This window comes from Haliaeetus albicilla, chromosome 7 (genome assembly GCF_947461875.1).
Source record: "Haliaeetus albicilla chromosome 7, bHalAlb1.1, whole genome shotgun sequence".
In the NCBI taxonomy this organism is placed as follows: domain Eukaryota; kingdom Metazoa; phylum Chordata; class Aves; order Accipitriformes; family Accipitridae; genus Haliaeetus; species Haliaeetus albicilla.
The window spans coordinates 42,153,766-42,174,564 of record NC_091489.1 but is presented as its reverse complement, the minus strand read 5'-3'; the positions used below and the strand labels follow the sequence as shown (position 1 = coordinate 42,174,564).

The window sequence follows — 20,799 nt, the reverse complement described above, 5'->3', positions numbered from 1 at the left end:
GTGCAGAATTGCTTGTGGACTGCGGATTCCTAGAGCAACACGGAAGCCAATAATAAAAAAACCAAACCAGCATATTTGGTGCTTTATGGAGAAATTAGAGAGTAAAGTAGGAAAATGTTTGCAGTCCAGCAGCTCCACCACGGGGCAAGGACCCTGGAGACCCACCTTCCACCTCCACATCAAAGCCCTCCTCCCTCCTTCTGCTTTGCCATCCGCATTTCTGCCTCCCCTGTGCCCCCACCGAGCCCTCCGAGTGCCCCAGCACAGCACAGCCCTCCGCCTCCGCGGCAGCGTCTGGATGTGATCGGACACAGGGAAGAGCCAGGACTCTGGCTACCTCGGCACTCCCCAAGCAGTTTGCAGGACCGGGTCTCCCTTCAGATGGGAGCTGAAGGAAAGAAGTAATAATTAGCGAGCACCCACATGGATAAGTCCCGACTTCCCTGGGCTTGTGCCCTATTGCCTTCAGCACTTCTGACTGAATTTTCTTCCTGCAGCTAGGTCGTTGCAAGGGCTCCTTCCAACACAGCTTCTTTGATGTCTAATAAGACATCAAAGCTCCTGCTGCAGCTTTTCTTAGTCAAGAAAGCAGATTTGATAGAGTCTGTCTCTTCTATCCAGCTGCTGAGTTTCATCAGGAAATAACCTCCTGTCAAGTTTGATTGACCAGAGAGACGACCACATGTAATCATTAGCAAGACACAGACAGCTAGCGTGGTCACACATCCGTCCCTAAGGAAAGACAATCCAAAAAGAAGGGGGAAAGCTGAACTGAAGGAAATCGAAAAGAACAGAACTATCAGCAGAGTCACATCCCAGCTGGCGGAGGGGCAAAACCCATCCTCAAGTCAGAGGTCTACTCTTAACCTAACTGTACTTTTGACTGCATGAAACCGCTCATTCACCAGAAGGTCAGGGGCCAGGGAAGTGATACAATGTGATGTGATTAGTGTTCCAAAGCGCTGCTTTCAAGGACTTCCAGCACTTCACAAAGGTAACAAAGCAGTGCATTAAAAGGGATACATCCAAGATGAGGATGTCTCTCATTCACAGTGAGAGTTTCAGCATGCGAAGTTTGCACTGAACTCTTTACAATGCATTCACCTCTTCCCTTTTCTCCGAGTACAGGTAGGAACTCAGCAAGGGACTACAAAAACAGTCACAGCAAGGACTTCTCTGGATCACTCCAGCTTCTTTTTCTTTCTCACTAGCCAGGGAATTCACTCTGTGTACAGGACACATGGGCTAGACCTCACCTGAATACTATTTTTGTATGCTAGCTCAAGTGAACAGTAAATTTTACCTAAGCCCTCCATTTGATGCCTGTAAGGTTTATTTTCACTTTATTCCACATCTGCAATGGACCAGGCAGGTTGCTGCAAGTAACAGTCCTGAACACACCAAGTTTACTTACAGCTCATCCCAGCAAAATGTGCTGCTGTGAAACTGAGGAAGGTTTTACGAGCACTTCACTAACTTCATAAAAGTCTTGAATTAAAAAAAAAAAGGAAGACATGGGAAATTACCCTTTTTTTCCGCAATGATCTAAATTTCATGGCATTTAACACTGTAGTCTGTGAGAAGCAGGTGTTCAGGAGGAAGAGAGGCAGCTCTAGATGCAGCTCCCTAAGCGCTCACTACCAAGCCTGCACCCAATTTAAGTCAGTGATGAGGGCTGAGCGCGCCTGGCCGCTGATGCCAGGACCCACCATTGCTGCCACTGCAGCCCACGGACTGAAGTCCCCAGGACTATCGCTGAACATCATAAAATACTTCTGCCCTTGGAGAGAGTTCCCAGGCAAACACCACGGTGAAGCAGAGGCTGGCAGCGGGGAGTGCTTGCGCTGCAGTCGGTACCGAGTGTTCCCAGAGATCGCAGCCCCGCAGCACTCAGCTTTAGACAGACCTGAAAGAAAAGGGCAAGCTCCGCTACTCTGCACGCCACCGTGCTGGTGGGAGAAGCCCAGATTTACACCATGACATGAATTTCAAGGGGACAGAAATTCACAGAAGGGTGCGGGAATCTGGAGGGAAATCTTCAGCTGCCCCCTTTGGAAATGCACCTTTTCTATTTAATATCCTGCAGAAAGAAAATTAGATCCTGCTGCTTAACGCCAAAGGTTGTATATCTCAGCTGTAAGGTAATCTTGCAAACTGGAGAGCATCCCTCTGCCAGCTGCTATGAGTTTGTGATTCGCATCAGAGCCTCAGCTTCCTCTTCATTTTTTCTCTTTGCTGTCTACACCTGCACCTCAGTTGCTGCCTTCTCCTCCAGCCCACAGCTCACCGGGGCACAAGCCCAGGTAAGAAAGCCACCCTGGCCTCTGTGGTGAGAAAGGCAGAGCCCAGCTAAGTTCCTAAAGCACGTCAGGCACAGAAAGGAGGAAGTGGGACCAGGAAAAAAAGGAAGCATTTGATCTCCTCCTGTGGCTCAAGGAAATTATCGTTTCCAGCACGTTAGATCCTACGTGTAGCCTCATCGGGCCTCCCGCTTGCAGTTCCTCTTGCCGCGTGGAGGCAAGTCTCTATTATCTGAAGAGATTCCCCTTTGTTTGATGACGAGAAGATGTGAAATGCTGCTGCTGACAGACTGGCACTTCAGAAGGGTGCTCTGCAGGCTGAACATGAGCAAGGGCTTGTAGACCCCTCCTGGCAACTTTGAAGTACTAAAGTGAGGACCACCGTGCACAGAGAGGCTGCATCAGGCACGTGTTGCTTGAGCAGTCCTATAGGGACCATAGGTACGCACTGAGGCAGGTCAGTGGTTCGAGCTGACCAGTGGGAAGTCCTGACCTTGCTTATGTTATTTTTCCTTTTCTTATGCAAACTTTCGGAGCTGGCAGGAGTAGTCCAGCCCCAAGCTCTCTGCAGATATGGCCTCCTCTCCAGAGTGCCTGGCACACCTTACAGCCTGCTGCCAGGGAACACTGCTGGGAAGCAGGAAAGGCAGGACCTGGAGGCTTTCATGGAGTTCCACATCCCTGTTTACTGCTTTTGCCCATGAGGCTACTGGAGAGGCGACAGCCTCCTTCTCTCTGAGCTCTGCTGACCAAGGCCCAGGGGACCTGCAGTTCTGTTTATGGTTGCACCGGGTTTGCGCTGGTGCAATCCTTGACCCTGATGGTTAGGAAGAGAAATGGCGATTCCTATCATCCAGCCTCACTCTTACACCCAACAGCATTGCTTCAAGCTTCTCTCTGTGGCCCTAGGGTATGAACAAGCTTTTTGACCTCAGTGCCTTGGTCTCCCTTCCTAAACACTGGGTGTTATTTCCTCCCCTCTGACAACCAGAGCTTACAGAGTAGCTCCTGTGAAGCCTGTGCACCCCTATATTTTTCTGGGGTTGCCTTTCTGAGTTAAGGTTTCTGTGGAATCACACAAAGCCTTCCATGTTAGGACTTCAGAGCAATTCACAAACTAGCTGATTATTCCACACCGCAGAGAAACTACATCACATAATCTTATTCTATTCACCATTGCATTACACTTAGGTTGGCCTAAGTTCATTGACTTTAAGGGTCATTTTCTGCTTCTGCCAGAAGAAATTACAATCAGTCCCCAGAAGAAGGATGTGACTCCTTACAGTGATAGTATGAGCGTGACAGGATAGGACCCAGGAGTCCCATCACACAGCCTTGTACTTAAACAAAAACAGCTATGACTTTCCCTCCTGGGATCTAAATAATAACATCCCTGAAAACAGCATTTCCCCACTGATGAGCAGACAGCTCATATACTCCCCTTATTTGCCTCCAGGGAACCTTCTGAAAGCCCAAAGTGCCTCAAGTTAGTTGTCTAAGGACTGTGCTTAGGAGCACTGCTTGTCCTAAGGGAAAATAAGGGCTTGTGCTCCTACATGAAGCTGGATTATGCCTTTTCTGCACTCCGTTATAGTCAGAGTGTGTTGTGCTTCAAGCCTAGCTCAGATAAGGTCCTTACTGAGCACAAAGAGCAGGATTCATGAAAGGCACCCATCCTACTGCTTCCCTGGGTCTGGGAAGGACTTGGGTTGCACAGCACATGCTAAATATTGAGTTATTGAGGAATACCAGAGTAAAATAAACTGGATTGATTCAATCAAAAGGGTGTTATTTTAATGCAAGCTATTTGGTTCCCAAAGCTTTATTCCACTTAAATGAAGACTCATATTCATACCAGGCTGCATTCGATGGGAGGCACCGGCATGTAACTGGCGAGAAGGGCAGGGGTGTATGGCAGTGTGCTGATGTGTATATGTGTGCTCCATGCCTGGCAGCAGTGCGAGGACAGAGCTGTGACCATGCTGCATGACAGGTGAGAAAACCTAATTATCGTTTTTTCCTTTTTTTTTTTTTTTTTCCTTTTTGCTTAAGGTTAAGGTTAGACTATGAAAAATTCCAGCACTAGAAGTAATGTAGGAGACCATTTGCATGATTTTAATTGCATAATTTTGGGTCAGGTCCTCTGCTGGGGTAAATCTGAGCATGCTTACTGAAGGCAATTTACTGACTGACATCAGCTGAGGATCTGGTCTCCTCAGGGTACATAAAGCAAAAGACAAAGACGTTCTTATTCCTTCTGTCCCTGTGCAGGAGTTTGCACAACACTGTGTTACATGCACAGCTGGTGGTGTGAAGTTTGCCCAGGGCTAGCTGGAAAGGATGCTGCCTTTCCTTTGTACCTGGCCCCACAGTCAGAGACTGCTAAGCTCTTGCCAGTATGCCCAGAGCTCTCCCTGGATCCATGTGCCTTTTCAAAACCCCTTTTCTAGGCTTGTTTGTATGATAAACTTTAGTGCTAATGGATCTGGCTACAGGACAATAAAAGCAAAATTGGTGTAGCTACTATACACCAGCTACCTACCTACACACTGACCTTAAAAAGCACAGAACACACTTTACTCCCTCTAACCACTGCGATGCAGAGCCTGCTCCTGCCATGTTAGGAGAGTTATGCAGAGATGAATATGGTCTTGCTGAGGTGAATGCTCCAGCATCCAGATGCACAATTACCAGCAGATGTATGGCTGCAGAGCCCGAGAGGGTGTGCAGTGTGTTGACTATTAATCAAGTCCTGCTTTTAGGCCACAAACTGCACGTGGGTTTGGGAAAGACATATTTCAAAAAGCTTTACTTGCCTAAAATAATCTCCAGAAACAAGCCTAAGCCTTTTTTTTTTTCATTTCAAAAACCCATCTGTGCAAGCAAAACACTCTTCAGATTGTCAAACAGAAGGCAGGCGAATCTCTCTCCATCCCCTTTCCTCCTCTCACAAACACCACAAACACCTCCACGGGGCAACAGGGTGGAAAATCTGCCCCGCAGGTCTCCGCTGCTCCGACCGAGTGCCTGCCTGCTGCCCACAGAAGAGACCCTGTCACCACAAGCAGGAGAGATGAACACCCTGGGATGCAACAGCGAGCCAGCTCTCACACGCTGCCTGTGGGACCTTCTCCAGGAGGCACCAAACAACGCAGAAGGAGACAGAACAGAAGGCACTGGGAGCAGAGGGGCAGCTGAACCCAGCCTGGCAATGACTTACATTCAGCTTTGGCACAGATGAGGCAGGCAGTGGTGCAGTTAAAGAAGTTCAGGATTCCTGCCACGGCCACGCTGATATCGGTGTTGCTGGGATGGAGGTTGAGGGTGGTGAACCGTTGGAGCTGCAGCTTCAGGAACTCCTCTGGTGCCACTTTGAAGTGAGGAACCTAAGCGGGGAGGAGGGGCAAGAAAACATAATTAAAGAGGAAAAAGAAATAAAAACAAGTAAATCTACCATAAAGGACCTTTGGTGTGAAATGCACAGCAGGCAGAAAGTGAAATATCCCAATAAAACTGCAGAAGCATCACTGGAGTGAAGAGAGGAGGGTGGGATTTGTGCTATAGCAGAGGAAAATAATTATCACAGCAACAAGAAGCCACGGGAAGGAGTGGATCAGGAAAAGTCTTGCTGAGCCACTCAGAGAAAGGCAACAGGGGCTGTCATTACAGCACAGGAAACCATTCCGGATGAGTTCAACTTAATTAGCTTGGGCACTAATTGTAGCTGGGCCCACACTTCATTTTGGGCTTGCTGCCTGGGTAAATACGGAGGATGCTTTGCAGACAGGCAGGGAGTTACACAGCCCATGCTGGAGACCCCCTGACTTTGCTGTGTGCTAGACAGATGAAGTGCTGCAAATGCACCTCTGCCTGCAGTACTGATGTGTCGTCAGGTAATTAGGAGAGATGAAGGGATGAACAAGATGACCCTGTGCTGGCAAGGCTCGGGAGAGAGAGGAACAGATGCAGCAGCCAGAAGCTTTGGGCTTTTTTGATCAGCAGAGAGGTAACAGGTGGCCGTACGGCGGGCAAGATCCATCGGGACCGTAACCACGGTCCTAATAACGCTGCGCTTGTCATTAATACAGCGCAGCAGGAGGTGGGAGCGGGACGCCGCTTGCCAGGGAATTCGGGGAAGGGGGAGCAGGGGAGCCGCTCGGGGGGACAGCCCGAGGGCTTGCTCTGAGGCAGCTCTGCTGCACACCTCACAGCTTCATGTAGAGGGAATGGGTGGGCAGACAGATCAAGCTCAGACACCGGGGGTTCAGCCAAATAAGGAGTAGGAATATTGCTTTCCTTTTGCCGAGTGAATTATTTGGAAGAGATAGAAGACAGAGAAAGGGAAACATCTGCTTTGGCTTCATTAAAGGAGTGTCAAGTCCTCTTTTCCTCCATTATTAGTCCTTCTGGAAGCTACCATCCCACGCCTCCCATCTCCCTCCTCTTGGGAAAAGCCATTAGTAGCTTGTGATGGCTGCTTTATTGACAGCATAAGGTGTTTGGTTAGCAATAGGAAAGTTAAAGTGTAATAAGCTGCTATCTGCCTTGATTTCACTCTGCAGCCCTCATCCTGGGCCCTGTTAACAGGGAGAGAAGCTGACTGCAAGCAAAAAGCAAATTCCTTTAACCAGAGCAGACAGGGCAGCTCCAGTACAAGCATGCTTATCGCTTTTGGGAGCCTGATGGAGTCTGAGACTTGCTGCAACAACCGCTACTAGAGAAGAGAGAGATGCAGACAGAGGTGAAGGCAGCCACCACCACGGCAGCTCCTGCAAGTGCCCAGAGCTGATCACAGCCCCGGTTCAGACCTCACCTTCAGTCCTGGAGCCCTCCTCTCCTTTCCAAGAGCTATGCCCCAGTACAATACCCCTTTCTGGAGAGGAGGGAGGGAAATCTTTGGGCCAAAGGCGCTGGAGGGGTAACACAGGAGACACAGATTCATCCCCCTGTTTTATCACAGGCTCCTGGTGAACATCAAGCCAGTCACTTCACCATCTGGTGCCTCGGTGGTAAAATGGGGACACCCTTTCCTTTGCCTGATGGATGGCTGCAAGTACAACAGCTCTGGCTGGGCTGCTGTATTACCTTCAACACAGCAGCACCAACTGATGCTCGTGTGATATAAATCGGAGGGAGTTACTGCAGGTTTACACCACTAGGAGGGCAGCCGAGATCAAGCTTGAGAATCAGATACCTTAGAAGTGCACTAGCACTCACCTTTCATTTCCGAAAAAAATTGAAGAGACTTAGATCAGAGACTCAGACAGAATATGAATTTCAGGGGAAGAATACTTGCAATCTGTTACTGCAGAGTTGCCTTTGCCTGGGATGGAGCACATGTCTGGGACATTTAACCGGAGAAAGCACTACAAAATACTCTCAAGAGACCCATCCTGCTGCAGCCCAAAGCACTAGGTCTAAAAGATCTCTTCCATCTCTTCAACACTTCTGATTCTCAGGGAACAAAGAGCAGCAGTCATTTGTGAATGCAAGTTATTTACAGTGCTCAGTTCCAGACACTCCCCTCCTTGGAGGCTGGGCTCCAGAGAGAGACTGCTAAATGGCTGAGAGATGTTATCTGGCTTTAAAGGGATGAACTATGAGAAGAGAACTCAATTTCTTTTCCCGCGAGCAGAGCCAGATCAGTGTAAAATTGTTCATGGCTTATAAAATATTAAATCAGGCACATAGCCTGGACACAGACAAAAAGGGTTTGCATTGATGGAACAGCAGCAAACAGAAAGGGGTGCAGCTTTCCTAGCATGTCTACAAAGTCACATCACACCCAGGAACTTTGGCCAGGATGTGCGTCCGCCAGGGCAAGCTTTGGGTTTTGCACCCCTCAGTCAGTAAGGACGTGGTTCTCATCGGCGTTGCGTGTGAGGGAAGATGAACTGAAAGGTCACACAGACAAAAACAAGGACAGGGGAGGCAGAAAAGAGAGAGAAAATGGAAAAGGAAGAAGCTGCAAGAATATGTGCATTAGGAGAAGGGGTGATAAACCAAGCTGTCAACTCTGATCGTTAGAAGCCAGAGCAGATCATGGGAAGGACGATATAGCAGATGACTACAGTAAGTCATCTTTGCCAAGGATGTCCTGAAGTACCATAAGCAGGTACCTCACTGCCCCTGTCTAATGGAAGTAACATCCCTGCTCTGCCTTGCAGCTGGGACACGAGGACAGAATACACTGGGGATGATGAGGCATGTGGATATCAGCTGGAGAAGGTTTGGGGAGCACGGGTGGAAAGGAGAGGCGTGCGTACACAGAAATGATGACTGAGAAACAGAGCACCAGACTTGAACACGAAGTGCAAGAGGCAGACCCAGGCAAGGGAGAAGGCAGCGTAAGGCAGAGCTGGAAGCTGCAGCAAGCTGTGTGGCTGTGGCTGGGACTTGGCATAGACACGAGAGTCTCAAATGAAACCCTTCATGGCTGCAGAAAGCATGGGATCTGTACAGAAGGCATTGCTGCTCAGTATAGTGGTAAATTAAAAACCTAATCCGTACTTACTAAAATCACCAGCAAAACACCGTGTTCCCAGGGACTCCGGGCACCAGTCAGCAGCCAGCGGGAAGCACTGCTGTGATCAGAGCCCACTGAGAGCATCTTCAGTTTGAAGGACAACGTGCAGAAGGCGGGGCGGGGGAACGGGTCAGGATTTCTGCAGTGCCCCTTACCCACAGCGGGTGACTCCGCTCTTGCCCCAGGCCTGCCATAAACCACCGGGAGGAAGAAGCCCGGGCTCCTGCTTTACCGTGGGCGTGAGGGCACTGGAGCCAAGTCAGTCAGCGCAAGAGCACAGACTTACTCCAACACAGAACTTTTCCACTTACCTCTTTCTCCCCACAGATATTGCTGATAATAGAGCTTGAGGCTGGGCTTGAAGAAGGTCCCAGGACGCCCACCACTCCTTTTGGGAGAATCTGGCACACTGTGGGCACCAGAGAGAGGAAACATGCATTAGACTTCATCCTCAGTTTCCAGCAGGCAATCACGCTTACAGTACCTGTTGCACCTTACTAAGGACACAGTATCATCTTCTTCACACAACATACCCCCTGCCATTTATGTCCCCCAAAATCCCTCCATTCCCCCTGAAGCACTGTAACCCTGCTTGTGACACCCTCCTCTCTGTCTTTGCCCAGCCTTTCTAAATCCCACCTGAACTCTCCCCAGATTCCCAGTATCCCCATCCCCGACTCAGAACTGGGGTCTCTCTCTTATAACATCCCTTTTCAGCCCCATCTGCTATTCTCCAAGATAAAACATTAACTAAAGTTTATGGAAGATACTAAATACAGCAGTGACCTAGCTTCAAAGCATCATCTAGTAGCAAACTTGTATGAATTTCTTCCATCACCCTCTGCACAGCTCAGTGGTAATAATAAGGATCGTATCACTGTTTTTCATTTGTTTTGTTCTGGGGTTTTTTTTCTGGCAGTAGTTAATCTTCTGGCTCCATGCCACCAAGGTTAGCAGAAAAATAAAAAGACCCTGACAAAATGAAGAAGTTAAATCTCTTCCCTCAAGCTTCCCGGGTTAAACTGCAACCTTTTGTCCTTTTAATTCACAGCACAAATTTAGCCAAATGGCACTCCGAGGACTACCCCAGCTGGTGCCACCTCCCCACTGCCATCCCAATCAACCATGTCACTCAGAAACGCTCCTCCAGAGCAGCTTGCGCAGGCAAAGCCTCGCGAACAGAAGGCAAGAGCCCCTCGTGCCTGAATCCCTGGACTCCAAAAGGCTTGTCTGAACATGTGCTGGCCACGGCTTATTCTGAAATACCAAACCTGCCTCAGCATCACCACGCACTCGGCTCCTTTCTCCCTGGACAGACAAAGCCACATTTGCTCAACTGGCATCAAGTGACTGCTTTCTGAAGAAAGAGGATACCACAGGGGAGAAAGGAGACACCGCAAGGACTTATCAGTTCTGGCAAGAGCAAGCTCACAACATTTTCATATGTAAAAACTAAACCCCCGTATCACAAAGCAGAGATTTTAAAGATAGTGCCTCTTCAGTATCAAATGGCTGGTCTGTTGCAGAGCACCATCCTCACTGCGGGTCCCTGGCCTACATGTCAGACAAGCTTTTGTGATGGTTGTAAAAAGTTATCTAGATTCAGCGGCTGGAAAAAGGAGCTAGAAAAATTCAAACCAGAACATATTTTTTGTAGTGAAGGGAATTCATCATCAAAACTGTCGTACTACAGATCAGAGCAGTTTTTCTATCAACTTCAAGTCTTTAAATCAAGGCTGGATATAAAACAAGAGCCTATACTGCGCTTGGGGTTTTTTTTAGAACAGTGAGCTATGGGGCCGAGGGTAGCATTCAGCAAATGAACATCTACAGTCCATTTTCTGCAGAAGATAAGATCAGCTCATCAAGGTGGTCATCTCTAGCCTTAGACTTCATAAGTCTCCATAGCCTCATGAGTGGAATATAAGGCCAAAAGCTGAGGACTTAGGTAGTCACTTTGGGGAACTGGTTTTACTTCTCTCCAAGTGCTACTTGAAGGAAAAATTCCATATTCTACTAGGTCCCTACACATACTGATTGCTCTGATTTCTTACAGAAAGTGCCGATGATATACAAACATCTTCTCTTGGGCTTTCCTTCCTTCCATGCTCTCTCACCCTCCACCACCTTGATCTGCTACAGAACGAGTGATATTTTTCTGCGGCATCTTCAAAGGAATCCAGTACTTGCTTTTCTTCTGTGCTTAAAAATTTAGAGGCACTTACATGTCTTCAGAAGATCCTTTTAAATTTGAAAACCCCGCATGCTATCTCAGCGGCACTCATCAGTCCCTCTCAGCTGCAGCAACCCTTTGGGTGCTCTGCAATTCAGCACCTAGGAAGAAAGAGCTGCTCCAAGTCCTCTTTATCCACAGGTCATTAGGGCAAAAGTCCTGAGGGGGAATTTTGTTGTGCACATAGGGAAAAGTTTGGTGAACGCTTTTCTTCATATCTCTGGTATCGAGAACAAAAAGTGGGTTAAGTAGTCATAGCAACAGAGTTGCAACAACTATCAGATGAAAAAGACCTGGCTTATCACTCCAAGGGTGAAACATCCAGTAAAATTAAAGGAAAACGAATGGAAACAAAGCCGAGGTGCCTGAGGCAAAGGTTTTGACCACATTTGGAAAGCTGCTTCTCTTGTAATCCAAACACATTTCCTATTGCAGAACATTACCTGATGCTGTTAGTCTCTACAGAGAGAAAAAAGGCTCAACCCTGCTACCATCGTGGGCACTGTGGATTCAGACAAGCACTAGCAGGGACGTAGAAATGTCAGCCCTGTATCAAAAATTCACCCCCGATAACAGTACAGACTATAACCACAGATACTGGCGTAGCCCTGGCCACTCAAGTCTCTTCATACTTCATCACACGGGCGCCATGTAAGCTACTGTACAGGACACATTTTTGATTGGTGCAAACCCAGTTACCTCTGCCCAAGATCATGTCCAATTTTTATGTTTTTTAGAATTCAGAACCTCAAGAAATATGGGACATTGAAATGACAACATGTTAAAAACCTCTTTATCGTGAGGTGGGACCTGGGTACTACTGATCATCCTTGACTTGATGGCCTGAGATGTCCCAAACCTCCTATTCCAGCCATTTTTACGGACTGCCTGCACTCAGCTGTTCTAAGTTAACATCCTTGAGGACAGTAGGACAGAAAAACAAGAAACAGGCTTAGCAAACAGATTTCTTAACAACACTCTTAAAATGCATACATCCTTGAAAAGCAAACATCCTAGGGTACACCCTGCTCTGCTGGGACCTGCACTGGTTTAGGCAGGACAGGATCCTTCCTGCCATCACTTGGGGGCAGCTTCTTGGAGGTGCGAACTGATGATTGCTGCCTTTCTACTTCTACGTGGACCTCCCTGCCTCCGCTGCTTGTGCAGCTCAGGTGTCCCGTTGTGGTACCTCCATCTGCACAGTTATGGGCTTTGCCCAGAAGCTGGGAGTGGGGTCAGAGTCTCCTGTCTCCCTCCCAGCACAGGTTACAGTCCAGAGCTAGGAGGTGGCCCTCAGGCAATCTCAGGCGTGTGTTCAGCGTGCAATGCAAAACAGTGACCCTCCTTTCATACTAGCAGGTCTGTCCTGCCACTTAAGCAAGAAAGGGCTGTGTTCACTAGTATATTTGGGAATTAAGTACAGGTCTAGACCCTCAGGAAACAGCAAGATAGGTTTTAAAGGAAGATGGAAATATGTGCTTATTTTGGAACGTAAAAAAGCACAACAAATGAGTAGCTCTTGCATTATATATGTATGTACATCCACTTAGTCATGGTCATATAGTGCCTCTCACCTCCTGGGATCTCAGGGCACTTGGCAAGCATCTCCGTCAACTCTCCCTGTTCAGAGCACGGCTGAAAGCACTCCGGTGAGAGCATCCACTCTCGGTGCAGAACACAGCATCTCTTTCAGTGCAGATACCTGATACAAGGGTTTCCAACATCATGCAAAGAAGACTCCTGCCTCTAATTGAAAATAAATGAGCAGGGAAGGTACGCAATTACCTCAACATTTCCACGATTGCAAAACACGTCAGAGGATCTTTAATGACAGGGACTGGTCAGAATGGGATTCTCATACAGAAAACACCAAGTACTTAAACAGATGGCGTTATAGAGTGCATCCTGCACCATGGCTACAAGACTGCTCCCTGCAGCATCCTTTATGCTTCTCAACAGGAACACGCAACCAGAGCAGGCTTAAACATGAAATCCAACAGGATCACAAAAATGGTGGGACAGTTAATAGCACATTTGAGTCAACGTCACTGAATGGATGTATCAAGCGCTTTGAAATATTGGTGCGAATCAATAAAAATTAAAAATCCTTCAGTAGCTCACTCACTCTGACTGCCCTGAGATGTTTGGATTAACAACAAAGAGATGCTTAAAAGACTGACGAGACGACAGGGGACAGGGTGACAAGAAGAAAATCTGTCCCTCCCTGGACATCAAAAGGAATAAGGTGTTTTAGAAAAAGACATGATTAAACAAGTCATTTTGGGTCTCCATAAAAAGAGTTGAAACATCAATCACAAAGAGACAACAGGCTTTACTTAGAAGAGCAAAAAAAGCTCTATCCATAACCTTTCACTGCAAACTCATTTCAAAACACAGGACTTTACAGATGTTGCACACAGGAACAGCCAGTGTTTGTCTTCATTCATATATAAAGCTGAAACTGCAAACCATGCATGAATGTGATTAAGACTGACTCATATTTTACCTGCTATAGCAATTGTGATTTTGTGGCCCCCTAACAGTAAGATGCCTGAGTCAGTCAGGAGGAAAAAACCAAAGAAAGATAGCTCAACTCTAAAATAAAAAACTAACTCTCAAAAAGTCTTTCTTTTCTTGAAGCACTAACTGTACACAGAATATCACTGATGGGGTGTAATCACAGCATTCCTAGATCAGTCGACTAAGCATGCTAGCTGTGATATTTAAGGGGGATTCAAAGGGCGTGAAATTTGAGAACAGTATTAAACAGATGTATAACAGCTTTGCAGTCATAGGTTAAAACATCTAAACTGCCTTTATTAATATTACGTGTGATAACAAATATCAGTGCCGTATTAAAGCTGAGAAGTCAGACATTTGAAAGCCATGAAAGCCTTGAAATTTAAGTTAAAGGATCTGATTCTCCTCTGCCACCAGTATAAATCGAGAATAACTTCAGTGACATTAATAGCAGAGCCATGCAGAATCCAGATTTTTCCTTTTGTAAGAAATGCTTCAAGACATTTTTCACTCTTTAGAAAAGGCAAATAACATATTGCAAAATTATGTGAATACTCACTTCACCAAAATCAAATCAGTTTGCTCCGATTTCTTTTTACATTCTATAAGTCAAAGTAAAGAAAACAAAGAAAATCACCCCGAGGTGAAAATTTGAAATGGAAGATTGCCTCTTCCTCACTTATCCCATTTCCATATTCTCCCCAAACACCACATTTGCTGAAATCAACAATTTCTTGCATAATACTTCATTCTCAGCAAATTAGTATTCTTCTGCTTGAAAAACATTCCAACAGAATAATTTCCGAGCAGTGTTACAGGGGGGCAAGCAAGCAAGAAATCCCGCTCACCATCTTTACTGCAGCTCTGGGGTCACTTGACAATCGAGCCTGTTTCCCAAGCAAAGTTAAATAACAGAAACACTGCTACATGCAGAAGATTTACGAGAATGGAAAAAGAATGGAACTAAAAATGCTACTGGTTCTTTCAAAGACACAGAAGGCTCAGGCAAGTAAGCAATTTTTTTTTCATTTCCTAGGACGCTCGCTGGGAGATTTGGGATACTTTCGGGGCAAACTGGGAATGCAGTTGGAAACCCAGGCAGTCCCCATCCCTTCTGCATGGCCTGGCCAGTGAGACTGGATTTGCCCTGTTGCTGTGCCAAATGAGGGTAAAGCAGGACGCGCACAATCCTGAACGGATGGGAAAGACCAAGAAAAAGTTAAAAGAGATGAGGCATCCGAAAAGGTGGAGAACTGCTATTTCAAATAGTCCCTGTGACGCTGCATGTGATGATCTTAATCTAGACTGCCTCATGGGTGACAGGCTCTATAAATAGACATACAGGTACTTGCTGAAATGCACTTTATTAACTGAACGCTTCTATAAATAATGCAAACGCTAATTCAGGAAATGAAGGAGCAATCTGCTGATCTCGCAGGCCTATTGAGCCCGTTCTGCCAGTTATCCGGAGACCTGCTCCTGAGCAGCGCAGGGTGTGCGGCTCCACAGGGCCTCCCAGGCACAGGGATGCTCAGTCTGTGCAGAACAAACACCAAAGCTGTGTGAAAAAACAGCCTGCTCTAGACCACAACATACTACCACACCTTTTGGGGGTACTCTGCAGATTACAGAGGCTTGGAACAGAGAACCATTGGGAAATGAGTCTAATATCGCTATTATTTAAAATGATTTCTCCAGCTTTTTCAAGCCAACTTGTAATAAAAAATTATAGTCCTCCCTTGAACTCTAAAGGTCGTCTTAAAAATTATTCTAAAGGGAAGCTATCCTATTCCAAAGGATTTTCCCTCTTACAGGAAGAAGCTATTATAGATCTTTTTGGTTTCTTTCACTCAGGCTCCTGAGAGGTCTGTGGGACACGGACCATCAATTTCTTTTTTATTCATCAGTGTGGAGTTGACAAGTTGGGCATCTAGAATAACAGTTATAGTAGAGACCTGTTTGCATTAAAGGACTTTAAAGCAACGCGGGAAGTATACTGCTCCTTCAAAATTAGCTCTTTCTAATCCACATGATTTTAAACATCACTTGAAAACTTCGCTTTGTGTAAACAAATCCACTGCCAATCTAAAGCACTGGAAGAGCTATCATGTTTGCTGACACACAGCGTTCCATGGGGTTTTAAAAATAACTTAATTGCACTGAACTTGCCCAGAGTCTCTAATTTGCACACCATTAAGAAGTACTTTACAAAGGAGTATCACCTCCTGTATCATTACCTCTGTTTATTGACACACAGATTAAAGAAAATAATTTGTCCCAAGCCGCTGAGCTGAATGGTGGCAAAGCTTACCGGGGACCCAGATCCTCTTAGTCCATGCCAGGGCTCACCTCACAACACCACGCGAAATACTCAAACGAAAACCGGTCTCAGCGCTCGCCCTCTGAGCCTAGACGTCCCCTTATATGCCGTTGTGCCCCTGCAGTGGGTGCGCCCAGGCAGGGCCTGCCCTTCCAAATGCATGGCTGGCACCGAACGCAGCTCGAGTGCTGCTGAAGGTCCCACTCACCTCCCGAGGGGATGCTGCACCCGCACCCAGACCGTACCGAACCCCTGCACCAAACCTGACTGCGCTCGGGCAGAGACCCTCTTTCATGCTCGCACGTGTTGATCTTTCAAGTGCTGATAGAGGAGCAGAGAGGCGCTTTTTACCCTGGGTACCCGCCTTGACTGTCACACAATTATCCTCCGCGACAAGTGCAACAAGCCAGACACCTCCTGCGAGCCGGCAGAGGGAAGAACTGGGGAAGGACCAGCTACACGGAGGGTTACTTACTGGTTTCTGCCGTCTCGTACTCGCTGTCTCGCAGCAGCTCAAAGATGTCCACCTCCACTTTGGCTTTCCCCGCCCGCTCGGGCGCACGGTTGATGCGGTTCTTGGCCAGGGTGATGGAGAGCCTCTCCCCTCTGCTGCACTCCATGGGGTCATCCAGAATGGCAGCTGCGGGAGCAAAGGTGTTGGCAGCGGTTAGCCTTGGCGGGGACCCGTCTCGGGTCTCCCCGTCTCCCCCATTCCCAGCACCCCTTCGGGATCTCCGCCGCCACGGAAGCGGCCGCCGCGTTGGCACTACCGCTCCTGCCGCCGCTATTGTTAGCGCGTCCTCCCTCCCACGCGCGGCCTTTCCCGCGGCTTCGCCCACCTCCCGGGTCTTGCCAGACACGTGGGCGGCGAAATCTCTGCAGCAGCGGCTGCGGTACCTGCCGGCGCGCTGGAGCACGACACGGCCGCCTACGCTGCTGGGGTCCTGGAGGTGCCCAGCACCCGCTGCAGCCCTGGGTGCTCCTAGAGAGGGGCGTCCAGCTGTGCAGCCCCAAGCAGCCAGGATCCCGGGCACTGCCTCACATCCCAACAAAGGAAGAACGTCCCCAGATAGCCTCAGTTCGCTCGTTTGAGAAAGCACTGGTACGGTGCTGATAGCTGGAATATTTCAGGAAGCATGTGGGCAGCCGTGGGTGGGAAGGGACAAATATTTTTCAAACAGAAAAACTTGACTCTTGAACTCAGCTCCTGGGCCTGCCCACTCAAATCTGTGTTAGGCAGAGGGAGATAGTGCGGGGTATTATTTTTATTTTTTTGACGGAAGGCACAAAGAAATTGGAGTCCAGCATTAATCACAGTGTTTCATTACGAGCTGGCACAACTTCTGCACCTCAGTGGGTTTATCCTTGCTAATAGGAGGTCTCCTCCCAGAATGCAGCTATTCAGTTGTACCTGGGGAAGAGCAGCATTGGGTTTTATTGTGTATATTAGAAAGGCACCAATGCTTATCTTCCCTTCCCAAAAATCGCTCCAAAGGGAGCAAGGCCATTCAGAACTGCTCGGGTGTAGACAGAGTCGCAGCTCAGCACCAAATCAGGCCCCGCACCGCGTAGGTTCGCAAAGCAGGGATTAGTGGGGCTCTGCCGGTTTTTGTGTCAGGGAAATGGGGAACCACAGCAGCTAGGTGCCTTGTTGAAACTTTGAAACACGTCATTGTGCGGCTGCAGATTTGGGGTTTGGGTTGGTTTTTTTTTTTTCGATAGGGAAAACCAGAGTGAAACACGTAAATCAGCTGGCAGCTGAAGTAAAGCACATCAGCTATAAATGGGAGGTGTCCTGCCCCCCTAAGAGCAAACACTGGAAGCAGAGTGCAAGGATACATATATTTTTGAAGACATAGCTAACTGGGACCACTGTTAGAGAAGCATGGTGATGTAGTGCTGTAGGTGGGACTAAGAACATGTTCCTCAGAGGGCTAGTTTGTGCCTTGAAGGTCCTCATTGCTCCCCCAGTTCATGGGCACCGATCACCCTTCATTGCCACCAACATACGGAGCCTCCGACACAGCCCAGCCCAGTGAAGAAACCTGTCTTAGGTTCAGGCTTCTTTCACTTTGGCTTTCCTGCCCCCAAGACTTCCTTTGAACCAACCCCAAAACTCAAAGCATAGCCCAATTTCAACAACAAACTTGCATTGCGTTTCGGGGCTCATTTCTCAGCCTTGCTATGCTCATCCCAGCAGGATCTCTACTCTCATGACAAAATTGCAGAGCACCTCTTCTTTCCAGTCCCACCCTAACCCCAGCTGTGGAAGGTAACTAGAGACCAAATCCGCTGGTGAAGCAAAGGTAGCCCACACTAGCCTGATTTACTTTGTACCCCGATGATACCCACTCAAGAACTCCTTCTCTTCCTACTTTTCCCCAGTTTTATGGGAGCTAAACTGAACTCAGTACTGATAAAGAAACACACAGCAATACTTCTTGTACGATATGCACAGATGTCTTGGCGAACACTCCCAGTCCTTCAGGCGACACCATCTCCTCTGCTCCGCTAACATGCAAGCACCATCATTATCTGCAAAGCTAGGGTACTTAATCTTAATCTCATTATGCAAGAAAAAAGGTTGTGCTTTCCTCTAAGGCCAGGAGCATGGATCACAGGTTTTTTAAGACATTGGTATGGCTGGTGACTGCTCTTAGTTACAGAGAAGCTGGGAGAATAAAGCGCCCCAACAAGCAGCTTGCTCGACGCCCCACTTCTCTAGGAAAGCAGAAGGAGACAGAGAAGGAAGTCCTCATACACAAAACTGTCTGATGTGCGTAAACTTTTCACCATGGCCCTGTTTCCAGGAAATGGTAAAGCAACGTACTGAATCTGATGAACATCACAAAATGCTGCTTACGGTCCAGGTGCTGACATAGCACAATTAAAGATCGGGGTGGGGGGAGTGTATGTCAGCATTCTTAGATTCATTATTTTGTAATTTAAAGCTTCAAAATCACTAAATTGGACATTTTCAAGTATATTCTTCAATCACCAGTTTTCAAAAAAAATTCACTTCCACTAATGTATAGTTAAATACATTTTAAAAATACAAGAGTCAAAACCAAAGCATTTCAAATAATTTCCTCAGGCCGCCTAGACACAAATGTTTGCACAAAGGTTTTTTGTCTCTATTCAGGATGGGACTTTCCATTCTTATTTTTGGAAATCTTGAAAACTTCCCTTCAGCTGAGGAAAAAAAAAAACAATCCACCAACAAACCCTCTTCCCTATTCAGCTCTGAATGAATTTGAACTTTGCAGCAGCTATGGGAGCAAATACATGAGAAAGGGGAAAGTGCTCGCAGCAGGTGGCAGGTTTTGGAAAAGAAAGGAACACAGCTGGACAGCCTGAATCCCAGGATGGAGGTGGTGGTGGTCGCACTCCTACAGCCCAGCCACTAATCAAACTACATTACTGCTTCCTATCCCCCTGTGGGGCTTGTGATAGAAAACCAGCAAAATTTGTTCACTTGCATTTTGGGACACTAGTTAGTTTTACCCAATATTAAACCAGCCCCCAGAACAGACTAGGTAATGAGACTGAACTAATCTTTATTTATTAAAGCTAGCAGATGAAAAAGGTCATTTAATGTTTAAAAAAGGTTGGTTTTAAAACTTCATGTCTTGAGACGCAGTGCCAAAGCTCATCTAATAGTAGCATCATTAAGTATGAACGAAAATCTTTATAGAAATTCCCTTTCATCTATTCCTGTCTATTAAATATGGGAAGATGCATCAAGTAAATCTTTAATCCTGAAAACTTACAGCAAAGTCTTTGAACTTTGTTGGCCTCAAAAATCACTTCTATCTTCCCCATCATAATAAATGTCTGCAATCTAGACTGCCTTCTCTAAGAATTATGAGAAAAATATTTCAGAGGGAGTCAGGAGCACCTTGGTCTGCGATGCCTGATTCAGGGCTGCTTAGGATTTCACAGGGACTGAGAGCCAAACAACTTCAAGTGAAGTCAGCAAGGACTGGCAGAAGCTGAGCTTTTCTCAGGAAGAGCTGGCTGGAAACATATTTTCCCACAGGATGTTCCAATCCTGATAGGTAAACATATAGTAATGATTCTTTCTTTATTCAATACGCCCAGGTTCTCCTTACGCTTAACACAAAACCCACAAACCCAACAGGCTACAAACCAGAAGAGTTTATTGCTTTGGATATGCATTGAAAATAGCTGGGTTAAAGTTGCTGAAGATTCAAGCAACAAGTGACTGTGAATTTCCGTCAGACGCAGATTTCAAATGCAACCCTCAAAGTTAATGATTTAACAGCGAGAACCAGAAACAAGGTATTACTGGTAGCCAAAGAAATGCAAGATGACGTGACGGTGTCCTCTGAGAAAAACAGATTTCATTGAGTTTCCTACAGGTCATCCTCACCTCAGTGATGTCCCAGCCCTCAGAGGCGGGCAGACACGATGGGGGACAGGGAGGCAGGCGTCGGTGCTCTCTGACGGGACGCCTGTGTACGCATGCACTGCGTGCCCGTGCGTTAGTACACATCCACTCTAAGCCCTGCCCTGCTGAGATACAGCACATAGGCCATCTGCAAGTGCCTTGGCCAGACAGGAGCGGGACAAGGAGCTCCCCAGAGAGGCGGATTCCTTAAGCTCCATCCACCCTGGCCCCACATCACGCGCCCCCGAGGCTGTCCCCACGCAGAGGGACAGCCGGCGGCGGTGGCATCTGGCTGCAGCATCTTCACTCCACTTGAGCAGAGCACAGCCACGGCAGTACGAAAGGCAGATGCTCAAACTCTTCTGCCTTTTCTCCTCTTACCCAAGAGGAACTTCTCCAGAAGGAGGAAGAAGATTCATTTCTCACTCGGAACAATCCGGTCCTACTCCTTTTCACCAGAGCAGTGAATGGGGGGACAGGCAGTGCTGT

The 20,799-nt window shown here is 47.3% G+C and overlaps 1 protein-coding gene across 1 annotated transcript in view; it reads right to left on the bottom strand.

Moving 5' to 3' along the window:
• Positions 1-20,799, bottom strand: part of GRIK4 (glutamate ionotropic receptor kainate type subunit 4) — a 210,758-nt gene that overhangs the window by 63,886 nt on the left and 126,073 nt on the right. Inside the window, 3 exon segments of the mRNA XM_069788072.1 lie at positions 5,521-5,686; positions 9,138-9,235; positions 16,375-16,539. Of these exon segments, the coding sequence (XP_069644173.1) occupies positions 5,521-5,686; positions 9,138-9,235; positions 16,375-16,539 (429 nt within the window).